General features: G+C 45.9%; 2 protein-coding genes across 4 annotated transcripts in view; both read left to right on the top strand.

Moving 5' to 3' along the window:
* Positions 1–426: 426 nt before the first annotated feature.
* On the top strand, positions 427–7,030 carry MYCL (MYCL proto-oncogene, bHLH transcription factor). Its single transcript, XM_032493924.1, has 3 exons — positions 427–674; positions 1,032–1,536; positions 4,472–7,030. The coding sequence occupies exons 1-3, from the start codon at positions 594–596 to the stop codon at positions 5,068–5,070; spliced, it is 1,185 nt and encodes a 394-aa protein (XP_032349815.1). The 5' UTR covers positions 427–593; the 3' UTR covers positions 5,071–7,030.
* Positions 7,031–15,480: 8,450 nt separating this feature from the next.
* The window catches only part of TRIT1 (tRNA isopentenyltransferase 1), a 37,176-nt gene continuing 30,367 nt past the window's right edge, over positions 15,481–22,289 (top strand). For all 3 annotated transcript variants that reach the window (XM_014562053.2, XM_032493921.1, XM_006188034.3), the window contains exon 1: positions 15,481–15,664. In XM_014562053.2, coding sequence (XP_014417539.1) covers positions 15,494–15,664 — 171 coding nt within the window. In that variant the 5' untranslated portion in view covers positions 15,481–15,493. The remainder of the gene's footprint in view (positions 15,665–22,289) is intronic.

Below are 22,289 nucleotides of genomic sequence, written 5' to 3'. Positions count from 1 at the left end.
GTGGCGCGGTGGAGGTGCGGCTGTCTCTCCACCTCACCCCACAGCGGGCCAGACGCACCTGAACTAAGCGCGGCTAGCCGGGGGAAGTAGGCTGGCGGGGCGGGGCGGGGCGGGGCGGGACGGGGCGGGGAGTAGTTCTCTTCCCCAGCCCAGAGTCTGCAGGGAGCGCGGTTGTCGTTTGGCCTCCAGGGGACCACCCGGGCCTCGCCAGAGTCACGCCCCAACCAGGCGACTGCCGGGCTGCATCAGCTCACCGCCTGCTCTGCGCTCCCCAGTGGGCAATTCATTTTGAGGGGTGCAGATAGAATAGAGCGGGAGAGAGTAGCCAGGAGGGGTGGGGTTGAGACTCCACTGCCCCCACCTGTCGACCGGGAGGGGGCGGGGAAGGGGCGGGGCTTGTCCCGTAGGGCCCGCCCCCGGTCCCTGAGCCTAGGGCGCGCGACGAGATATAAGGCAGCCGGGAAACAATGCGCCTGCATCTCGCGCTCCCGCGCGGCTCCCGGGAACGTCCCGGTTGCCGTGCGCGAGCGAGGGCGGGAGCGCGCGCGCGCGGGGCGAGCTCTTGAGTGCGGGCCGCGCGCTCGTTGGCGCGCATGTGTATGTGTGCGGGCTGCCGGGCTGCCCCGAGCCGGCGGGGAGCCGGTCCGCTCCAGGTGGCGGGCGGCGGGCGCGAGGTGAGGCTGCGGGCGGCCGGGGGACAGGCGCGGTCCCGGGGGGCGGACTGCAGGCTGCCTTCTGGGCACAGCGCGCCCCCGCCTGGCCCGGCCGGGCCCCGGGAGCTGCGCTCCGGGCGGCGCTGGCAAAGTTTGCTTTGAACTCGCTCCCTGAAGCCTAGTCCGCGCTCTGTGAGCTGCTTACTTGGGCACGCTGACCCGGGGCTGCGCTGCCCCGGACGCGAGGGAAGGGCACGGGCTCCCAGCCGAGAGACGGGGAGGGACTAGAGCCTGGCAGCCCGCTGTGCTGGGAAATCGGGGAACGCTTCCCTCCCTGGGCCCGCAGCCCGGTCAGCACGTCCTCCTTCCCTCCCGCAGGGAGAGGACATGGACTTCGATTCGTACCAGCACTATTTCTATGACTATGACTGCGGGGAGGATTTCTACCGCTCCACGGCGCCCAGCGAGGACATCTGGAAGAAATTCGAGCTGGTGCCGTCGCCCCCTACTTCGCCGCCTTGGGGCTCCAGTCCTGGCGCTGGGGACCCGGCCCCTGGAATTGGTTCCCCGGAGCCGTGGCCCGGAGCGGGCGCCGGGGATGAGGCAGAATCCCGGGGTTACTCGAAAGCTTGGGGCAGGAACTACGCCTCCATCATCCGCCGCGACTGCATGTGGAGCGGCTTCTCGGCCCGGGAACGGCTGGAGAGAGCGGTGAGCGACCGGCTCGCAGCTGGCGCGCCCCGGGGGAACCCGTCCAAGGCGCCCGCCGCCCCGGACTGCGCTCCCAGCCTCGAAGCCGGCAACCCGGCGCCCGCTGCCCCCGGTCCGCTGGGCGAGCCCAAGACCCAGACCTGCTCGGGGTCCGAGAGCCCAAGCGACTCGGGTAAGGACCGCCCCTGGCCATTCCAGAGGGGGGCACCCTATGGGTGGCCAAACCTCTGCCGCTGAGGTCAGGCACTGGGTCTGCGCAAGCCCTTCCGCCACCTCCCCCTTCCTTTGGCTGAAGCTGCCGGTGTAGCCCCCAGCGGTGTCTGTCTGGCACGTGGGTGTGTTAGTAAACAGTTTGAAGAAGTGGCGTGGGAGCCAGCGTCCCTTTGATAATGATTGGAGCCCCAGGGGACAAGGGAGACAGGGTGAGGCTTGGCGCCTGGAGAGGACAATACTGGGATTGGACTGTAAGGGATTTCTGCCCTCCGGAGACTGAAAGTGTCCCTTAAGGGTCACTCCAGGCCTGAATTTTTTTGTTGCTGTTTCTTTCCCTGGGAAACTCACTCCCCGAGGGAGAGAAGAAGCTGAGGAGTTTTTTGTGCAAAGCCAAAGCCTTTATCCTTTTAAAAACCTGGTTTCCTGCCTGCTTTCCTTTAAAATGACAATAATGGCTCCTCTTGCACCCCTCACCAATTGTGCATCCACACCATCACCAGTGAGACAGATAGCAGAGAAATGGCTGCTTCCCATTGACAGATGGAAAAAATGAGGCTTAGAAATAAGAAATTACCAGCAGTGAAACCCAGCTTCCTGCCATTCAGCCAGCATCTTTTGCCCAGTCCTCCATCCCACCCAGGCACTTCTTCCTTGATGTTTAGAAGGTCTTCATGGTAGCTTATCTGAGAAGGGCTACATCTTACCTTTTTACTTTGGCCTGAGGTGGGAAGGTGTTCCTCTATCTCCCTCCCAATTCATCTGAGGGCTTTTAGCTGTTTCCTTTATTCAACAAATGTCACTGGCTCCTACTTTGTGCCAAGCTCTGGGCTTGGAATTGGGATCAAGATATGGAGCTCTAGGCTCCCCTCCCTCATCCTTGAATGCAAGTGTAAACCTCACTGAGGGTAGATTGCAGCATCCTGTGTCAACAGATTATGTTGTTCTTAGCCTAACCTCTTCTTGGAGGTACCCATGAGAAGTACAGGAAAGGGTGCTTTTATAGGGTGCAAACTGAGGCTAGCGTCAGGTAAATCAGGATAGAAAACTCACTGTAGCTTTTAAGAACTTTTATGTGACCATTTAGAGGGAACTGGGTAATGGGGTATTGAAGCTGTCATACACTTGGGGGAAAATAAGGGTAACAAGAAAAATTAAAGTCAATTTTTTCGTTCCACTGTGTTAAGGTCATTTTTAACCTGCTTGCTTTCTACACCAAAAACTTGTGTTTGTTTAATTGCTGGAATGGGAACTTTGAGATCAAGAAACCAATAAAGATGTATCTCTCCAAAGGCTGATGGAGTGATAGAGTGGGAAAAAAGCATTGTTTTGGGAGTTTGGAGCTCTTAGCTTGAGACTCCAAACATTTCAACAGTGTTGTGTGGACTTCGCTTATCTGGGTTTCAGTTTCTCCCTTTGCACATGAGGAAGTTAGACTTGATTGTCTAGCCGAGGACATTTCCTTGTCTAGGTAGAGTTAGACACTACTCTGAAAATGAGGAATGATGTCTTAGATTATTTCTTGCTTAGGCAGAGCCTTCCCCAACCAAAAGCTTTAACACTGAAATACTTAGTTTGGGTTGTGGGGAAGCCTTCTGAATCAGTTTCTGACCTGCCCTTTAACCTGAACCTGTTTGCAAGCTCCTGGTTCACTCACAGGCCACATGGCCCAGAACAAAATGCAACAGATTGCAAACAATGAGGGGGGTGGGGAGAGTGACTGACGGCAAAGCTCAGCCAATAGGGGCTAGAGGCTCGGTAAGACAGCATTCCAAACACGGCTTAGCCAGCCAATCACGGGCCTTGGGGCCAGGAGGGCTGAATGGTCAGGTTTTATTAATGGAGAAATAATGCGATTGTCCACACAATGGAAGCCTCCCTGACAAAGGGGCTCAAGCATCCTGACATGCAAAAGAGGCCGAGAAACTGAGCTCTTGTGTTGTTAGGCTGAATCCATTAAGGTGGCTTTCTATGTGGGGGCTGCAAAATGTGTGGAGCAGGAAGGTACTCCCCTAATTGTCCCTCTCCTGGTTGGGGTAACCTAAGAGACCTTACAATGAGGGAATGATAGGCGCATGTCCCGGTGTCTCTGGTGTTTTGGCCCTTGCATTGAGACATTCCCCCTGTTGCTCAGTTCCTGCCCTCAGCACAGGTAGCTTGGTAATGGATGCTTATACATTTGTGAAGTTCCTGCAGCTTTTGCCGACCTGTGGTGACAAATCCAGCCCTCTTCTTGTCCAGGGAAGGGGGTGGGGCAGGCGACCTATAAATGATGGATGACTTTAGAAACCCATTGAACCCAGGAGCAAAAATGCTCCTAAGGGAAACCCTTTCCTTCCCCTCTGTGGGTGAGGAGAGATGGGTTGTAGCCCTCCCTTCTCTGAATCTTCAGCTGAAAGGGATGGCAGAATAGAGAGGTGGGGGAATAATAGGATTTATAACTTGAGAAAAGTAACAATTCCCGAGTGTAGGCTGTGCTGGGCAGGAACAAAGGGCAGCTCTGCCCACAGACCCTTCATTTACAATTCTGATGGGGCATGAAAGAGCCCGACTGGGGAAGATCTTTACAGCTAAACTTTGTCCCAGACCAATAGCTCTTTCTCTCCATCCCCTCAGTGGGGGAAGGGAGAGTCTGTGCAGACTGGGGGCTGTTGGCTTGGGTCTGCCTTTTGTTCTTATCTAAGCCTTGCTTTGCAAAGGAAATTGGAGAATATTTTCCTTCTTATTTCCCCACCTTTCCTTCACACTGCCCTTACCCTCATTACAAATGAATCAGCTGGCTTCAATTTGTTTATGTCTAAATTGGGAAAATGTCACCTCTTTTCTCAAGCTCCAACATAGGATGTATGCGTTTCTCATGGGGTGTGTTTCTTCTGTTGATCTCCCTTCTTGGACAGAGGGTGAAGAGATCGACGTTGTGACAGTGGAGAAGAGACAGTCCCTGGGTGTACGGAAGCCAGTCACAATCACAGTGCGAGCAGACCCTTTGGACCCCTGCATGAAACACTTCCACATCTCTATCCATCAGCAACAGCACAACTATGCTGCCCGTTTTCCTCCAGAAAGCTGCTCCCAAGGAGAGGCTCCAGAGAGAGGTCCCCAAGAAGAGGCTCTGGAGAGAGAGGCACCAGAGGAAAAGGAAGATGAGGCAGATGAAGAAATTGTGAGCCCCCCACCAGAAGAAAGCGAGCCTCCCCAGCCCTGCCACCCCAAACCTGTCAGTTCTGACACCGAAGATGTGACCAAGAGAAAGAACCACAACTTCCTGGAACGCAAGAGGCGGAATGACCTCCGTTCCAGGTTCTTGGCCCTGAGGGACCAGGTACCCACCCTGGCCAGCTGCTCCAAGGCCCCCAAAGTAGTGATCCTGAGCAAGGCCTTGGAATACTTGCAAGCCCTAGTAGGGGCGGAGAAGAGGATGGCCACGGAGAAAAGGCAGCTCCGGTGTCGGCAGCAGCAACTGCAGAAAAGAATTGCATACCTCAGTGGCTACTAACTGACCAAAAAGCCTAACTGCTCTGGCTTAACAAAGACCTGAGTCTGTTTTTTAACCTCCCCGCTCCCCCTTTAGAAATTTGCACATTTTGGTTATGGTGGGACCTCCTGGACAGTAGATCCCAGAATGCATTGCAGCCAATGCACACATAACAAAGGCTTGCATTCTTGGAAAGCTTGCAACCTGGCTCTCCCTCTGCCCTGACTCATGGGAGCGCTGTGGCTTCTCTGGCGCCTTTTGGCTTCTCAGGCGGGCAGCTGACTGAGGAGCCCTAGGGTCTGCCTAGCTCACTAACTCTGAAGAAAAGCCTGACAGATGCTATGCAACAGGTGGTGGACATTGTCGGGGGGCTCCAGCCTGCATGAAATCTCACACTCCGGATGAGCTTTAGGCTGGGAAAGGATGCTCCCACTGGTGTCTCTGGGGTGATGCTAGGACAGCTGGGCCTGGACGCTCTCCCCAAGGCTCCTTTTTCCAGGAGACATACGAGCTGTCTTGGGTGAAGATGAGCTCGCAGACTCAGATCAACATGGACCATTACCTCACTGTCAGACACTTTATAGTAGCTGAGGAGTTGGAAACCTTTAATATATATATTATGATGTTAGATGACACCCCTCCTCCCACTCTCCACACTGCAACCTTGAGAACATCTAAAGAGCTTGGCCTCTAAATTCTTCGTCTCAAAGCCCTCTGGGCCTTTTCCTCTGAGGCTGAGACCATTCTTTGCTCACAAGGGACTTTTTTGTTTCCTTCTGCCTTTGTTATGCAATGGGTTCTACAGCACCCCTTTCCCACAGGTCAGAAATATTTCCCCAGGACACAGGGAACAGGGTCCCAGCCTGTAGCCTGGGAAAGGCTTGGAGTCCTGGCTGTGAACGTGTTCCCTGCCCAGGTGTTTTCCATTTTGGAATCTTCTCAAGGTAAATGTCCCACATCTCAGGAGGGAGAACTGTACCACTTCCTCTTTCCCACCTCCCTCTCATCTCAATCCGACTCATAAGTTTGAAGTTCTAGTAAGACCATGCAAACCTGTCCTTTTCATGCAACTCCAAGGAGCTTGCTGGCTCTGTAGCCACCCTTGGGCCCTCTGCCAGCCTGACATGAGGCAGATCGCTTTCCCAGAATCTGGGCCTTACTGAAGTTCTTACTGGGAGAGCTGCTGGGACTCATCCAGTGCTCCAGAAGGTGGACTAGCTTCCTGTGGGCTTTAAAGGAGCTTCCAGGAGCTCTGCTTAGTGGACCATGATGGATTTTACCCCAGCTGGACTCAGCACCTCCAAGTGGATTCCAGGTGCAGCCTCCCGTCTGAGTAAGGCACCCGACCCAACAGGTGTCGGGTGGGCAACCTCAGGGGCCCCTAAGCCTGGCCAGGAAGAAGGACCAGCCCTTCCAGAACTCTGCCCAGGGCAGCAGGTGCCTACTGGTTTGAAAGTGGGGGAGGGGAGGAGGGTAGAGTGCTATTTGTGGCTCTGGAGAGCCAGCTGCTACTTCTAAACCTATTATGCACGATGGTCTGTTCCTGAGATTGCTTCCCGGCCTCAGAGAAGCCCTGTGGAAGTTTTGGGAAAGCCTCCCTACCTTCTGGAGCATGATTTTTGGGAGCCACCTGACTTCTGGAACTGCCTTTGGACAGCAAGTGGGATGTAGGTTACGGCTGTCTCACCCAAAGAGCTTGTTTTATAAGCTGCTGTTGGATATTATGCTGGGAGCAGTCCGTTTTTTTGTTTTTGTTTTTGTTTTTTTTTTTTAATACTGTATTTTTGTATGCCTTTTGCAAAGTGGTGTTAATTGTTTTTGTACAAGAAAAAAAACTCTGGGGCAATTCTCCTGTTGCAAGAGTCTGATTTATTTTGAAAGGCAAGTTTACCTGAAATTTTGTATTTAGTTGTGATTACTGATTGCCTGATTTTAAAATGTTGCCTTCTGGGACATCTTCTAATAAAAGATTTCTCAAACATGTCAGAGTGGGGGCAGCTTATGCCCACTGCGTCCCCCGAAACCAAGGAAAACTACTTCAGGGTAGCCACAAGTGATCTGTAACCACGTTGCTAACCTGGTCACTCTACTTTGGGTTCCTGAAATGCCACTTTAGACACGTCTAAACAATGTAGGTTCAGTAGTTGGTGAACACGAAATTCTCCTGTGAATTGAAGAATGCTGAATTTGCACTCTAGAAGACTTGAAATCCTGGTTCTACCATTTACTTGTCCTGTGCCTTTTAGCTTTACCCAAAAGCTAAAAGCCCTAGTTTCCTTATCTGTACAATGGGGCTAAATGCTACTTCATGGGGAATTGGCAAGCATTAAATGAAGTAATAGACTTTAAACTCGCTTTCTAAAAAAATAAAATAAAACAAAAATTTAAAAAAGAGGGGGAGGGAAATGGCTCAGTGGTAGAGCATATGCTTAGCATGCACAAAGTCCTAGGTTCAATCCCCAGTACCTCCATTAAAAACAAACAAACAAACCCACTTTCTAAACTATAAAGCTATAAAGCCCTAAATCCTCTAGGGTGGTACTCTTTTTACCTTAGTGGTATTTGCAGGATACGTTTTTTTAAAATTTTATGAGAATTTGTGGTGTAACGTGATTTTTTTTTTCTTTTTCCCTTGACTAATAAAGGAAAATGATTGCTCCCTTTCCCTCCCATAGTTCTCATAAACTTGCCGTAAATGCAAGAGGGGAGAATTTAATAATAGCCATTCCTGATGGAGCACCACCTACATTTAAGCACCCTGCTCCTTCCTACACATTATGCCACACCAACCACGTGCCAGGGCTACAGAAGAGGGAACTGAGGTTCAGAGAGTGAAACATTATTGCCCAACATTATACAGCTAGTAAGTAAATGAGTTGGGATTTGAAACCAGCCCTGCCTATCTCCAGAGCCAGAAGTCTTAACCACTGCATAATAATGATCAGCTTGTTTTGTTAGCATGGGGTGGGTGGAGGAAGTAAACATGGAATTTCATCATTTAACTGCTTGCTGACACTGTCTCTCCTTGGGGCCACTGTGCCTGCCACTTACTGGGATGAAGTGGAGCAAATGTTCCATGACCAGCCACTCTGCATTTGTGAGCTGGGGAGGTTAGTCCTGCCCCAGAGAGGCCCCTTCTGGGACTGTGAAAGGAAAACAGTTGCTGTTCAGAAAGGCTATGAGCATCACGGTGGGAGCAGGCCACTTTGCCTCAGCTAATCCTGCCTTCCAGCTGAGATCTGGGTGGGTATTGCCCACCTACACTCATGAAGCCAGAGGTGAGCCCGAAAGCTACTATAAATTCCTCACATCTGCAAAGTGCCCCTCGGCACAACCTGGTAAGTAAGCAATATTTGCCGCTTGATACTAGAGCCCAGAGAGGTTTCTTGCTCAAGGTCACAGAACAAAGTCAGAATTCCAAACCCATTCTCCTGTCACGTAAACCCCCACTGCCCCTAGGTCACCAAGCCCAGGTCATAAGTAGCTGTTTGATAAAAACAGACTTGAATTACTGGGATTCTTTTCTTAAAACTCCACTTCCTTCTTTTAGTTATAGTCATTGTTCCCACTGTGTTCATCCTTCTTTTTTGAGGCCTCTGATCCAGAAACTAATTTGTAGGGCTTCTCTCCCTTTAGTAGACCTCGAAAGAATTCGTGAGTTCTCGATAAAATCATGGGACTCCTAGGTACAGGGACTAATGCCTATGCAGTTTTATGTAGCTGAATTCTCACAATAACCTAGAGAACAGGGTGGTGTCAGCCCCATTTCACAGGTGAGCAATCTGAAGCTCAGAGACATTTAAGTCGTTTGTCTGAGCCCAGACAGCTAGTACCAACTGCCTGACTCTAAGCTTCAGCTCCTTTGAGTCCGACTCTGCTGAGAAAGGAGTGGGAATAAAGCCATCTCCTGGGGGGAAGGGAGGGTGTTTCTGGAATGTGAAGTATTTTAAGCTCCTTCTTAGCTCACTTCTGCAGACTCCTACCTCTATCTTTGTCTGAAAATAGCCAGGAGTTTATTCCTGGATTTCAGAGAACAATTTCCAGAAATTAGGTTTACCTCTCTGAATAGTACACCTAAGAGACTACGTGCCCAGCTCAGGGATGTGGGCCTGGACAATAAGGGACAGCTGAGAAGCCACACTTGCTTGGAGTGGAAAAGAAAAGGCCACCCTCTCTGTTAAATAATCAAAGGCCAGACCAAGTGCTTAACTCCTGCTCCTACCGGCAGCTATTTTGGGGCACTGAGACAGGTTGAACTATCTTAGATGTGCTATTTTGTCTTAAGTGCCCCTGGGGTCAGGATATTTCAGAATACGTGTACTTTAGAAGGAGAAGGGGGTACGGGATGGCTTCGTTGATCTGGAAGGTGACAGGAGGGAGTGTGCGAGAGGACTCTAAGGATAAGAGAACCATCTGGGAGATGATTGATGACTGCGTGACTGGGGAGGTGGCTAAATGTGTCAGCTGAAGTTCCGTTGGGGTGTAGGCATTTCTACTTTAAGCTCAGTGGACAGCTCTTCTTAATGTCTTTATTTAGAAAGGCAGCCAAAGGGATCAACTGTATTTACATTACCATTCTTTTGGCGAGGAAATTTAAATATGTTCTTAAGGCTCTAATCAGGTGAGGGGTCAAGAAGGTCCCCAGGAAGTAAGTGTTGGATCTCCTCTAAACTTGTGGGAAGACATATGGTTAGGTAGCCTCCTGAATCCAACAGATCTCAGTTCCAAATCTGTCTCTGCCTTTTCCAGCTGTGTGATCTTGGACACGTTATTAACTTTTCCCAGCCCATTTTCACATCGGTAAAACAAGTATAAATCATAGTACCTGCTTCTTTGGGTTGAGGTCAGCAATCTTAAGTGCTCAGTAACTAATTAGTTATTAGTTATTCAAATAACTAATCAGTGTTATTTGAATCATTTAACAAGCCCCACCTAGAATACATATTAGTCGTATTTGAAAGGTGAGAGAAGGGATTGTAAAATAAGAAATCTTCCCAGAAGGAATACTTAAAGTAACCTGGAATGGACATATTAATGCCTCAAGAGGCAATGAATCATCAGGGAAGGAGTACCCAGGGCTTTGGGAGACTGAGATGGGCAAGGGTGGAAAGAAGGGTAAAGACCTGAGGCTCTAACTGGTCCACAGCATCCCATGACCCACAGCAGGCAGGAGCTGTGAGTCTGTGATAGTGTTGCACACATGAGCCTGCCATTTGTCCTTACTGGGCACAGCAGTGTCTTGAGACTGAGCTGGAGAAAATGACTCTATTTAGTTGTCAAACCCTCTTATGCCTATTTTGTTCAGGCAGTGATTCTCAAACCTGAGTGGGCCCTAAGAATCTACCCACCCTCCAAGACCCTGATGCAGTAGATCAGGAATCTACATCACCAACAAGTAAGCAGGGAGGTGGAATCTTAAGGTCATACTTAGAAAAACACTGGAATAAGGGTTTGGAGCCAGGTCCAGTGGAAATACAAAAATATTCACAGAAGACGGTAGAGATGGTATAGTACAATGGTTAAGAATAGGGACTTGGGGTTATTACCTGTGTGCTGTTTGGGCAAATCATTCACGATCCCTGAATCCTAGAAATTTCATTCTTCTCTAAGATGGATGTAATATTAATACCAACTTCAAAGAACTGTTGCAAAGATGAAATAATGTAAAGTGCTTAGAATAGTGCCTCCCACATAGTAAGAGTAATGTTGTATGAAGTGATGGTTCCTTATGGAAATTTATGAGCATGCAAACATGATCACAAAATAATGCAATATGTGTCTCAGGCAAGGGCTGCAAGCCTCAGAAAGGGAAGAGAGCACCTCAGAGTCATCAAGAAAGTTCTTGTTGGAGCTAGTGTGACTTTAACTGGAACGAGAAGTCCGAGGAGTATTTGGCTAAGTGAAGAGGAGGGAGGTGTTCTAAGTTAAGGGAATAGCTTTGGGGAAAAGAGGACTGGGGAAGTTGTGGGGAATCTGGGAAAAGGGGAGGAATCTGGTCTGATTTGCAGGCCGGTGGTCTCATTTTTACAAAACAAGAAGGGTTGCACTAGATTTCTAAGAGGATCCTTTCAACAACAAACATCCTCTGTGATTCTTTGAAATAGGGAAGTCAGGAAAAGAAACTGATTGTGGTTTGGGACACAATGAGATTGAGGTGATGGGGTCATTCAAAATAAAGCACCCAACAGGAAGTTGGAAATGTGACATTAAAGCTTTTGAAAGGGGTTTGAAATGAAGATACAGATTTGAGACTCATCAGGATACAAAGATGATGAAGGCCCACCATGCCAAGCCACGAGAAAGAGAAGGGGCCAGAGAAGCAGAGGTGAGGGCTTGAAGGATCCATGAGATTAGAACCCAAAAGGACTTCTGATGGCTTTGCATCGTTTCCCCTTTTGAACCTCCCCACACTGATTTTGCAACCCCCAGGGGTCCTCGAGTAAGTGTAGGCTCTCTTGGAGATCTGAGAAGGGGGCAAGTGCACTCCCTTGGAGAACATTCTGCTGTACTCTGAAGCAAACTCTATAACTCAACTTTGGGTGTTAAAAAAAATAACCTACAACATGGTGAGCTCTACTCTTTTCTTTCTCTCACTTGTTTTGAGCAATTCTGATGCTCCCAAATTTGAACTGGCCAATCACAAATGGAAACAGCAATTTGCCAAACCAAAGGAAGGTGTTGTGATTACTCACGAGCACTGTACTGGGTAGTATATTGTCCCCTTCTAAATTCATGGCTATCCAGAATCTGTGAACGTGACCTTATTTGGAAATAGAGTTTTTGCAGATATAATCAAACTGAGATGAGGTCATATTGGATTAGAGTGGGCCCTAATCCAATGACTGGTGTTCTAAAGAGAGAGAAATTCAGACAGAGAGACACACACAGAGGGGACCACCACGTGAGACAGACAGGATTAGAGTCATGCTGCCACAAACCGAGGAATGCCAAGGATTACTAGCAACCACCAGGAGCTAGGAGAGGCAAGGAAGGACTCTTCCATAGACAGAAGCATGGGAGTGTGGCCCTACCAATACCTTGATTTGGGGCTTCTGGACTCCAAACTATGAGAGAATACATTTCTGTTGTTTTAAGCCAGCCAGTTTGTGATAATTTGTTATGGCAGCACTAGGAAACCAAGTCAGGAAATAATCCTATAGGAAACAGTTTTTAAATTGGGGGTGCCTAATCAGTATGGGGGTCAGGATGCAAAGGTAACTTGGGTTGTCCCAAAAAGCTAGTGTTTGGGGGGGAGGGTGGGTATAGTTCAGTAGTCAAGGGCATGCTTAGCATGCAGGAGGTCCTGGGCTGAACCCAAGTACCTCCATTAAAAATAGAAAATAAAAAAAAAAGAAAAAGCTAGCGTTTGTCTTTGACCCAACTTTCTTCTCTTACCTTGGGAACAGATGCTTCAAGCCTCCCATGGCCCATTTTGCCTCCTGTCCTGAATGTCACAGCAACCCCTAGAATTCCAAAAAGTTCCAACTTTCTGGATGTTCCACTTTAAATGATCCTTCCACTCTAATGGCTTCACATTTACCTTCTCCCTGCATTTCTTTTTCTAAAAATTTTTTTAAAATAAATTATTTAAAGTATAGTGAAGACAGGAAATAATACAATAAACACTAATGGATCATCACCCAGGTTTCCCTTCTACCTTTCTGGTGTTCCTTTCTCCTTTTCTGCCATATTCCTATATCCATTCCATCTCACATACTGCGCTCAATTTCCTTAAGAAGGCGAGGTAACCTAGGGGTTGCCCAGGCTGGCTACGTACTTGCCCCTAGGGTACAGCACACACATACACACACACCAGGGGTAACAATTAGGTGGCTGACTGGACTTTCCGAATGGCAGGCAAGAATTATTACCCTCCAAGTAATCTGAGTCTCCCTCATTTCTACATTTTAGATAGTCTCTTCCAGACTGAACCTATCCCAGCATTTTTGCCTTTTAACTAAATTTTCTTTACCTTAAATAATCTGTAATCAGTGGAGTATATTGAAGACGGGCTTCTGCATCTTCCGTCTTTAGAATATACACATACACCTTAAGAGAGAGACTCCCTTTCCTCTTGAGCAATCATTCAGAATAGGTTGAGCTACTTCCTATCTGGCCTCATTACAAGGCAGTGAGGGGTCAGGGTTAATATCTGGGCATGACTGTGGATAGCTTTCCTGACTCCCTTTTGCCGTCTTTTGTCTTCTTATTACCCTGCAAAGCTTCCCATTAGAGGTTTTTATGTTGTTTTTTAGAAACACTTATTAACTCTTGATCATACACTTCAATTTCCCAATTTTCCCTTGAACTTAATCTCTCCAATTAGGATTTCAAGTTACAGATTATCTTTCAGGAACTATTCTTAGTATAACTGAGAGTTCAGAAGATCACTAGGGAGACAGAGGTACAAATAAAATGGACTAAAGGTATTAAAAAAAAAAAGTTCCCATTCTTTGCTGGGGCTGGCTGAATTGCAATGAATGGAAATGGTATGATGTTTTTTCTCACTTCTCCTCATTTGTTCTGGAGCACAGGCTCCATTCTGATTTAGGAGTCTTACGTGCTCAGTATTTCAGTGATAATTCTCCCCATGGTCTACAGGATCCCTGTTCTCTTTGTTTCTATAGCAACAGTCCCGTGTTGCTTGGCTAGAAGCAATTTTCTGCTGCTGTGGTGAAGCCCCATTTTTTCATTCCTTGCTCCCCAGTTGCCTTGGTAACCAGTCTCTCCCTCTTCTGGTCTCTCAGTGGTAAATTCCACCCCCCTCTTTTTTCTCTCTCTCAAGTAACAGTCACCTGGTCATGATTTGGACAGTGCGTTCCCATCTGTGAGTGAGCCTACTCTGTCATGGTAAGATTGTCATCATGAAATTAGCCTCCCTTTTGCTTTATTTGCATCGTTTCTCCGGCCTGCCTTCTTTCTGATGGTTGTCATGGCAACTGTACCCTCGGAAAATCTCCAGGCAAAGGCTCTACAGTTAACAACCATCATGTGAGAGGGTCTGCCAATATGTGGCCACACATCTCGATTTTAAAACCAGCCCCAGGCGGGTACCACAAATTGAAGAGAACAAGGCTTTTGATCAAAGCAGGCTGGAGTGAGAAAAGGAGGTATAGGGGACCCTGTGATACATGTGACTACAAGGTTTAGGTTGGATATGCAGGAGCGGCCATTATGCCAACAGTGATCCAAGTAATTGAGAAGTATATTTATTGGAAGTTTTTCTAGGCAGACCTATCATATGCTCTAAATGTCCAGGGGTGGTTCCTCTGGCCCAAGGATGATATGACCTGAGAGCTATGCAGAGCCAAAGAGTAAACTCCGGGTGAAAGTTAAAGCAATTAGAACTCTTAAATTGGCTAACAAGGGGTTAGTAGAATAGGTGTTTGGGCACTTTCACACAGTACTGAAAATTTCTCTGCCCTTAGGCTGCTGTTCTTACCTCTTTAGTGAGGCAGATGGGGTGTTACTATTACAATAATACAAAGTGTTCAACAAATGGTGGTTATTGTGTGAGGGGGCATTGTAGCAGGCACTTTTCAGACATTACTTCATTCTCTCCTGATGGCAATCCTGAGAGGTATTTAAGGATAAAAAAACTGAGGCTAAGAGGTGAAGCTAATTGTGTAAAGTCAAGCAGCTGATAAATGGCAGAGCTGGGATCTGAACCCAGGTTCATTTGATTCCAAAGCCCTTTAAGAAGAGTTTGTGGAGTCTCCTGAAATTTGGTTCTCTGTGGTCCTAATTTTCCCCTCTCCCACTTTAATCTGAGGGTTGCTACTACTTTATCTTTTCAGCCTTATTTTTCCTGTTTTATGTTACGGGTTGTTTATTTGCTTGTTTTTTTCCTCTGTTCTCACCCCATCTCTTGCATCCTTTTGCCAGAGACAGAAAATTTTGTTCTGCCTTCTGATCGTGTCTGAGTTTGAGCTGTGGGATGAAAACATTACAGCAGCCACCCTCGCCAGAGAACCAGGCAGATCTGATACTGGAGCACGCCACACCTTTTAACTCACTGGCTCTAGGACTAGATAGGCAAACCATTCTCCTCTCCATTAACAATTATGGGGTGTTTATCCGAGTATCAGGTACTGTGCTAGGCACTGGAGATACAGCAATGACGTAGGCAGAATCTGTTTCTTGCCTTTATGGAACTAAGTCTGGAGTGAAGATCAGACAATAGACAAGAGGTCAGTATGTCACTTCATACTGTAATTAGCGTTATGAAGAAAATGAACTATGCCGTGAAAGAAGGAATAATAGGGATAGATCTATTTTAGATACGACTGCCATCCTTCACTTAAGAGAGGAGTAGAGCTTGGGTATCTTGGTCCCCGTCTCCTTCCTTTCTCTGCACCCTCCCTAGAGAGCGCGAGGTCCGCGCAAGCGCACTGACGGTTGCCATGGGGACAGCTGCTCTGGCGCAAGCGCAGACGTCTTTAAGATGGCGGCGGCGGCTGCACGAGCAGTGTCTGTGGGCACTGGGCTCGGGGGCCTGCAACGGACACTGCCTCTTGTAGTGATTCTCGGGGCCACGGGCACCGGCAAATCCACCCTGGCGTTACAGCTAGGCCAGCGGCTCGGTGGCGAGATCGTCAGCGCTGACTCCATGCAGGTATGACAGTGCGGCTGTACCCGGCCTGTGAAACCCGAGACCGCGTGCGGGCCTCTGTCCGAGTGGATTCCCTGTCGCGAGGTCGTAGTGGGTGAACCCCGAGGCTTGTGGGGCGGAGGGGGTAGGTGAAGGGCACCCAGAATTACGAGGCTCCCACCATATGCCAGACAGCGTGCCAGGTGTTTCACTTTCATCATCTCATGTACTTCTCCCGTCATGACTGTTTGGTGTAAATACTATTATCTCCTTTTTCGGATGAGTGCATTCACCTAGGGAGGTAAAACGACTGTCTCCGTGTCACAAAGCGAATGAGTGGAGGAGATGATATTTGAACCTGCAAGGTTGGCATATAGGCGTCCAATAAATAACTTTTGAGTGAAAATTTTCCAGAGTTTTTACTATTTAGAGTTCCCAGCGACACCAGGATGTGTCAGTTACCATCTACGAGTGGCTGCTGAGGGACTGGAGCAGGGTGGATAGTCAGGAGACCTGGATTCTCCTTTTAACCTGCCATGTGCCACGTGACCTAAACAATGTCGTTTTTTGAGGGGACGTTATTTATCTGTGAAAGTGGAGAAAATGCCACCTACCTCACAGGGCTGAGGTGCTTAATAAGTGAGATCATGACCATTAGGATGAAGAGCAGAGTGGTCTGTCCTGAAAAAGGACAAGTAAATGCTTGTTGAAGCTGAGCTTTCTTAATCTACTAATGGGAGTCAGAAGGCTTCATTCTCTTTCTTGAGCCCGAGGGAGGCCCAGAAGGAGTGTAGTACACATCACACCTGGAAGCATTTGTACTTGGATTGAGGGTGGGTGACGTTTTGGGTGAATCTCTGATGGAGGAATTACAAACACTGTTTGTTGAAGAGAATTTAGTTAAGAGTTTTCACAGAGTAAGTGAGATGTTTGGTATGAAATGCCTGGTGCTGAACCTAGCACCTGATGGGTACTCAACAAGGAGGGGCAGTCCTTCTCCTCACTGTACCCCATAAGCCTCCAGGCATGGTTTCTCCCCTCAGTAGTTCATTTGGGGTGACACTGCCATCAACACATATCAGATAATAAGGATAATTCAACAGTTATTTGTTCGAAACCTCTACTTTGTGGAGGCTTTGAGAGACAGACTTTTTAGCTCAAATCCCAGCCATGTCTTTTATACAATACGCAACTTAGGTCCAAACCCTGTGTCTTTGTGTCTTCTGTAAGGCAGGAAGAATAATAGCAACAACACAATATTATTGTGATGATTAAACAAGATTAAATATGTAAAGCACTTGATACAGTATCAGGCACATTGTAAGTGTTAAAAATGTGGTAGGTGCTATTTTCTGCAAGGCCCTTTTTGAGAGACAAAGTTGCAGTCCCTGTGTGATCCAGCTAAACATGAAAGAAAGCAAGTTAGTGAGTATTTGAACTGAGATATTAATGATGCTTTGCAAGATAGGGGTGGATGGGGAGGAGAGAGACTACAAATGTTAGATTTTATGATAAATCATAGGATTTTTGAGATGGGAGAAATCAGTGAAGGCTGATACAGTCATGGAAGCTGTCTGAAAGGGGACTTGAAGAATAGGTGAATTTTGGATAAGAAAGAAGAAAAGGCATTGTATCAAAGGAAGGAACTTGAATGAAGATTTAGAAGGTGAAATGGGCATAGTGTGTATATAGGACAGTGAAAGGAGACTGTTCAGCAGGCATTGTAGATATTGTGGAATGGGGGATGAGTAACATGATGAAGGCAGTGTGTAAGAAGCATTCATTTGTGAGCAGTTTGCCTGATGAATTGGGTTTGGAGGAGGATGGGAGGAGCATGCAAAATAAAAAAAATCCAAGAATGTAGTAAAAGATCTTTGGCCTGATTCTTAAGACTTGATTAATACGGACTTCAGCAAGATGGAGTTTCTAAGGTTCGTTCCAATCTTAATGTTCTATAATTTCTATACTTCTAGGTTAATGTGTTATTGGGAATGAAGGGAGGAGAAAGATGTAACATTTTGAAGGTAGGGTCATGTTACAGTATAAGTTGGTCACTGGTTGGGGAAAGAAGAGAGCAGTGCACACAGTGTGATTCAGATTTGTGTGCCTGGGAGAGTATGGTGAGCCTGGAAGTCAGGAATATCTGGTGAGGCACAGTGCAGCTGGCAACAGGACGTCCATGGGGAAAGTCTGGTGGATGTGTGGAGAATGCAACAGGTGTGATCCCACTTTAGGACTCTTAAACTCAGAGGTTCCCTCTGTCTGGTGGAACCTACATAACCCCTACATAACCACATGGCTTGTTTCCTCTCTTTGTTCAGGTCTTTACTCAGATGTCGCCTTATTGAGGCCTTCTGTCACTGTCCTATTTAAAACAAAACACCATTGCTCCCTGTTTCCCCCTCTTCCTCATATAGTACACATAGTCCTTGTCAGTAAAGTGTTCTCAATGAAACATCCTAAATTTACATCTATTTTTAAGTAAGTTAGTGGGTTCTGGCAGTGAGGATTGGGTATAGCTCTGCAGTTACTATTATCCATTATTCAGAAATGTTTACCCATAGCTGTGTACCATAAACTTGAGCTTGCTAGAGGACTTGCTGGTTGAAAATGGGTCACATCAGTAGGACACTTTGTGCCTTGTACACTGCTGATGATATGGTAGATCCTTAATATTTGATGAAATATTTGTTGAGCTGCCTTATTAAAATGGCACATCTTGATCTATTTAGATTCTTCCTGTGCTTATAAATAACTAAAATATGAGAATTAAATTTCTTTCATCCTTGGAATGTCATGAGGATTAATTAATACATGAAAAACACTTTGAAGATTATTGAGCTTTCTGAACTGGCTATATGGATTGTGTTTAATTTTGATTATACCTTGGATATTCATAACATTTCCTCTTGGTCCCCATTGGAAAACTTTGACCTTTGATTTTTACTTTTCAGTTCAAATAATGAAATAAAATATTTCTGCCCCATTCAATGTGGGCATACACAATTCTTCATTTCTACTTTTGCTCATCATGCCCCTGGTAGGGTAGTGCTACCCTGCTTGTTTTTTAGCCAGTGGAAGGAAATGATGCCTTTCAGTGACTTCAGGTTGACCAAGAAAATTTTTGTTAAGCATGTGAACAAATGACTTTCATAATGTTGGAATTAATCAGCTTCTTGAAAGAACATTTTCAGTTTTAATTAAATCCACAGGCAGAATAATAAATTTGTAAAGTACTATTGATAAATAAAAATGCTCATATATATTTTTTATGCTCACAATTACCTTGTATGATCACTTCACAGTTGAGGAAACAGGTCTTACAGTAAGTAGCAGACCTGGAGCTGGACATAGGTTTCTTTCTATTTTCTATGCCCAGAGCCTTATCTATTTGCAAAGTTATTATCTCTTTAGATGAGGTAGGAGCTGTGGGATTCAATCATTAGAGGATATTTCTTACCTTGTAGGACACTCATCTTTCATAGGAGTGTGCTGCATTTTCAACAGGATATAAAATGTATTTTAGGCTTCATATTGTGAATCTTAGTGTGAATTCATAGTGATATCTTTCAAGGTGAGTATTGAGCTGAGTGGTGGCCGCATGATGCATTGCTTAGGGGGCTAAAACTTGCTGCAGCCAAGAGATAGAATTTAATGTAAATCATTTGATGATATCAACGACAGAGTGTGTTTACTGGAACAAACGAGAAACTAGGCCTTGTGGAGAGCCTGGACAGAGCAGTAAACTTCCTTGTTGGAATAGTCACATAGACTAAGAGTGACCAAATGGAAGGTGTGATAGTTTTTCAGGTTTCCAGATTGACCTTTTTTAAAACTGACATTTTTTTACTTTTTTTTTATTGAAGTATAGTCAGTTTACAATGTTGTGTCAATTTCTGGTGTATAGCACAGTGCTTCAGTCATACGTGAATATACATATATTTGTTTTCATATAAAACCGATATTTGAATTTTAATAATTCCTTTTGGAATGTATTGAAGTAGCTTCTTTAGAAATAAAGCCACAATAGAATGTTAAGGTTATTGTGTCTAGGGTAATAATATTGTCATGGATCCTGATAGACAGTGACTTGCTTCTGTAGTCATGTAGCACCTGAAGGTCCTGCTTGGCCTCTTATGTGTGTGATTTGTTGAGTGGGAAGTCAGAACTACTCTCTGAGGGATTACTTGCTTAGGGACTTTTGTTGGGCTCAGCTTTGGATTTGCAGGGCAGGCTGACAAAAGTGAGAAATAACATTTATGCTTTATTTTCTGACTTTTCCAAACCCCAGTTTCACAAATTATAGAGGCAGAAATATTATCAGCCAGCGGTAAGAGTCTCAGTTCAAGGAGGGACAAGTAATACAATCCCAGTTTTCCAGGACGGAAAAGCAGGTACAGAAAGATTAAAGAGCAGACTAGAGATCACACTGCAAGACACTTGCACACCTGGGAATTGGATCTGGGTCTTCTAACTCGTATAGTGCCTGATATATTTCAGGAAGATGATACTGAAGGTCTTCTTTTCAGTCTGAGTCTTTCTTGGCATGTGAATTCAAGGTACAATGCATCGCCTTCAGTGACTGGATGAAACATTGTACTGAGAAATTTGAAGGCACTTGCCAAAAGATGTAGAATGACTGCCTGGAAATACAGACTACCAACTATATGCCAAGAGAAAAATAAACAGAGTGCTCTATTTGGGTTTATAGAGAGGAAGTATCTCTAATGCCTTAGTTCTTCAAGTCCCACGGAGAAGCAGTAGTCACACATAGGAGCACAGTTCCCTTGTGTTTGCCTAAAACCTACAGGAGGAGAAGCAAGTGATTTTTGGCAGTCTGACTAGTAAGCAGGCTATGTGTTATATAATAAATATGGAGTTCTGCCTTCTTTTTGTCTGCTTTGGAACATAATTTAGGAGCAGTGTTCTTTTTTTTTTTTTTAAACCAAAGAACTGTTTGTTTGATAGTACTCAAGGGAGAGCTGGGATGCATGGGGGAGGGGTGTGAAAGGAGAGAGGGGTTAGTGGATCACAGTGGCTTACTAGGACATGAAAATGAAAGTTAAGAAAACCTGTTAACTACGAGAGATAAGGGCTGTAAGAAGCTGCTTGCCACAGCTGACCAAGGGAATCTTTTAAAAAGACTGAGCTTGACAGAAGGCTCATCTAAAACACATACATATTTATTTCTAGGTCCCTTGTTTCACCTCCATTGTGAGTGAATTTGGTTTTTCTTTGGCTGCAGTATTAAACTTGGGTGAATTGTACATATATGTTCGGTTTTTTGCAGCTGTGGGAAGAACTTTAGAGTCAAACCTCTCATGTTATATAGAGAAAGAGAAGTGACTACTGGCTAAATGGGGAACCATAGGAGAGCACAAATGGGACTTGCAGATTCAGATTTGTGAGGGTGAGCTACTGTCCTGATGCTTCAGTGCCTGGGGCAGGGTGTTGAAACAGCTCTACTTCAAGAAGGAATGTATATTTGAGGGATGGAAGTTATCTGGGAGTATATAGGAATTAACCTTTGTGTTCTGTATATACTCCAGTATGGCTTAACTGAATTGGTTGTGGTTTCTTGTGTAGTTTGTTGAACTCTTTAGATAAATTTGAATCAGACCAGGGTCCCATTTGCCTCTTTGTTTACCTTTGGGGCCATACTTCTGAGCTGGAGCCTCACCATTGCCCCTTCCTCATTATGGCAGCCAGAGTTCAAGCTCTTACTACTGTATCATGAATAATAATAATACTGAAAGTAATAACAGTAATATAATATATGCCAGGCAGTATTCTAAAAGTTTGATATATATTATCTTGTTTAGTGTCCTCACCACAATCTTATGAAGTAGGCACTATTACTGTCTCACCTCTACCAAAAATTACTTTCTTGAACCCTCATCTCCATGCTACTCTATGTTTTTTCCTCTACCTCTTCCTCCTATTTATTTATCCATTCATCCTCCATCCCATTCTTTTCCTCTGTACTACTGTGTATATTTTATCAGGCAGAGAAGGAAGAATATTCCTGACAGAAGAACAGCATGAGCAAAGTAAAGGAAGAGTAAAAGTGTATGGTGTTTTCAAGGAATGACCAGCAATTATCTGGCATAGAGGCTACTTGAGGTACAGTAGCAAAATTAAAAATATAGACCCTGAGAACAAATTGTAGAGGCCCTTGAGATGCATGCCACGCGGTTTGGGGTTTTAAACAGGGAAGTGATAGTAAATCTATTTCATAAGGTAACAGATGGCTGGGTGGAGAGTGGGTTAGAGAGGGACAAACAGTTTAAGATTGTTACATTAGCCTGGTGAGAGGGGCTGGAGTTGGGATGTGGCTGGGAAAAGAGGGTAATTTTGACATTTTGGAGACAGAACCAATAGGATTCTGGTTACTGAATTGGAAGCACTGTGAAAAAAAATAATGGAGAACAAAGCCTTTTTGTGTTTGGGAAAAAGGAAGCATGCTCATTAAAAAACCCAAATAATACAGAATAGTACAAGGGAAATAATCACCATAATCTTAGCATCCAGAGGTAATCATTTCAGCATTTTGGTGCACATTCTTCTAGACGTTTGTCTGTGTATTCATGCACATGTATATATGTGTTTTTTTCCAATTTTTAAAAATTATAAAATACACATAACATAA

The sequence above is a fragment of the Camelus ferus genome, chromosome 13 (assembly GCF_009834535.1).
Source record: "Camelus ferus isolate YT-003-E chromosome 13, BCGSAC_Cfer_1.0, whole genome shotgun sequence".
Lineage (NCBI taxonomy): Eukaryota > Metazoa > Chordata > Mammalia > Artiodactyla > Camelidae > Camelus > Camelus ferus.
Note: the sequence above shows the minus strand (reverse complement) of the source record. Positions and strands in the feature narration are given on the sequence as shown.

Bases quoted from the DNA above. Each gene is read 5' to 3' on its own strand.
- MYCL (XM_032493924.1), top strand. From the start codon at position 594: ATGTGTATGTGTGCGGGCTGCCGGGCTGCCCCGAGCCGGCGGGGAGCC. The intron at 675-1,031 runs GTGAGGCTGCGG...TCCCTCCCGCAG, and splicing joins TGGCGGGCGGCGGGCGCGAG to GGAGAGGACATGGACTTCGA. The intron at 1,537-4,471 runs GTAAGGACCGCC...CTTCTTGGACAG, and splicing joins CGAGAGCCCAAGCGACTCGG to AGGGTGAAGAGATCGACGTT.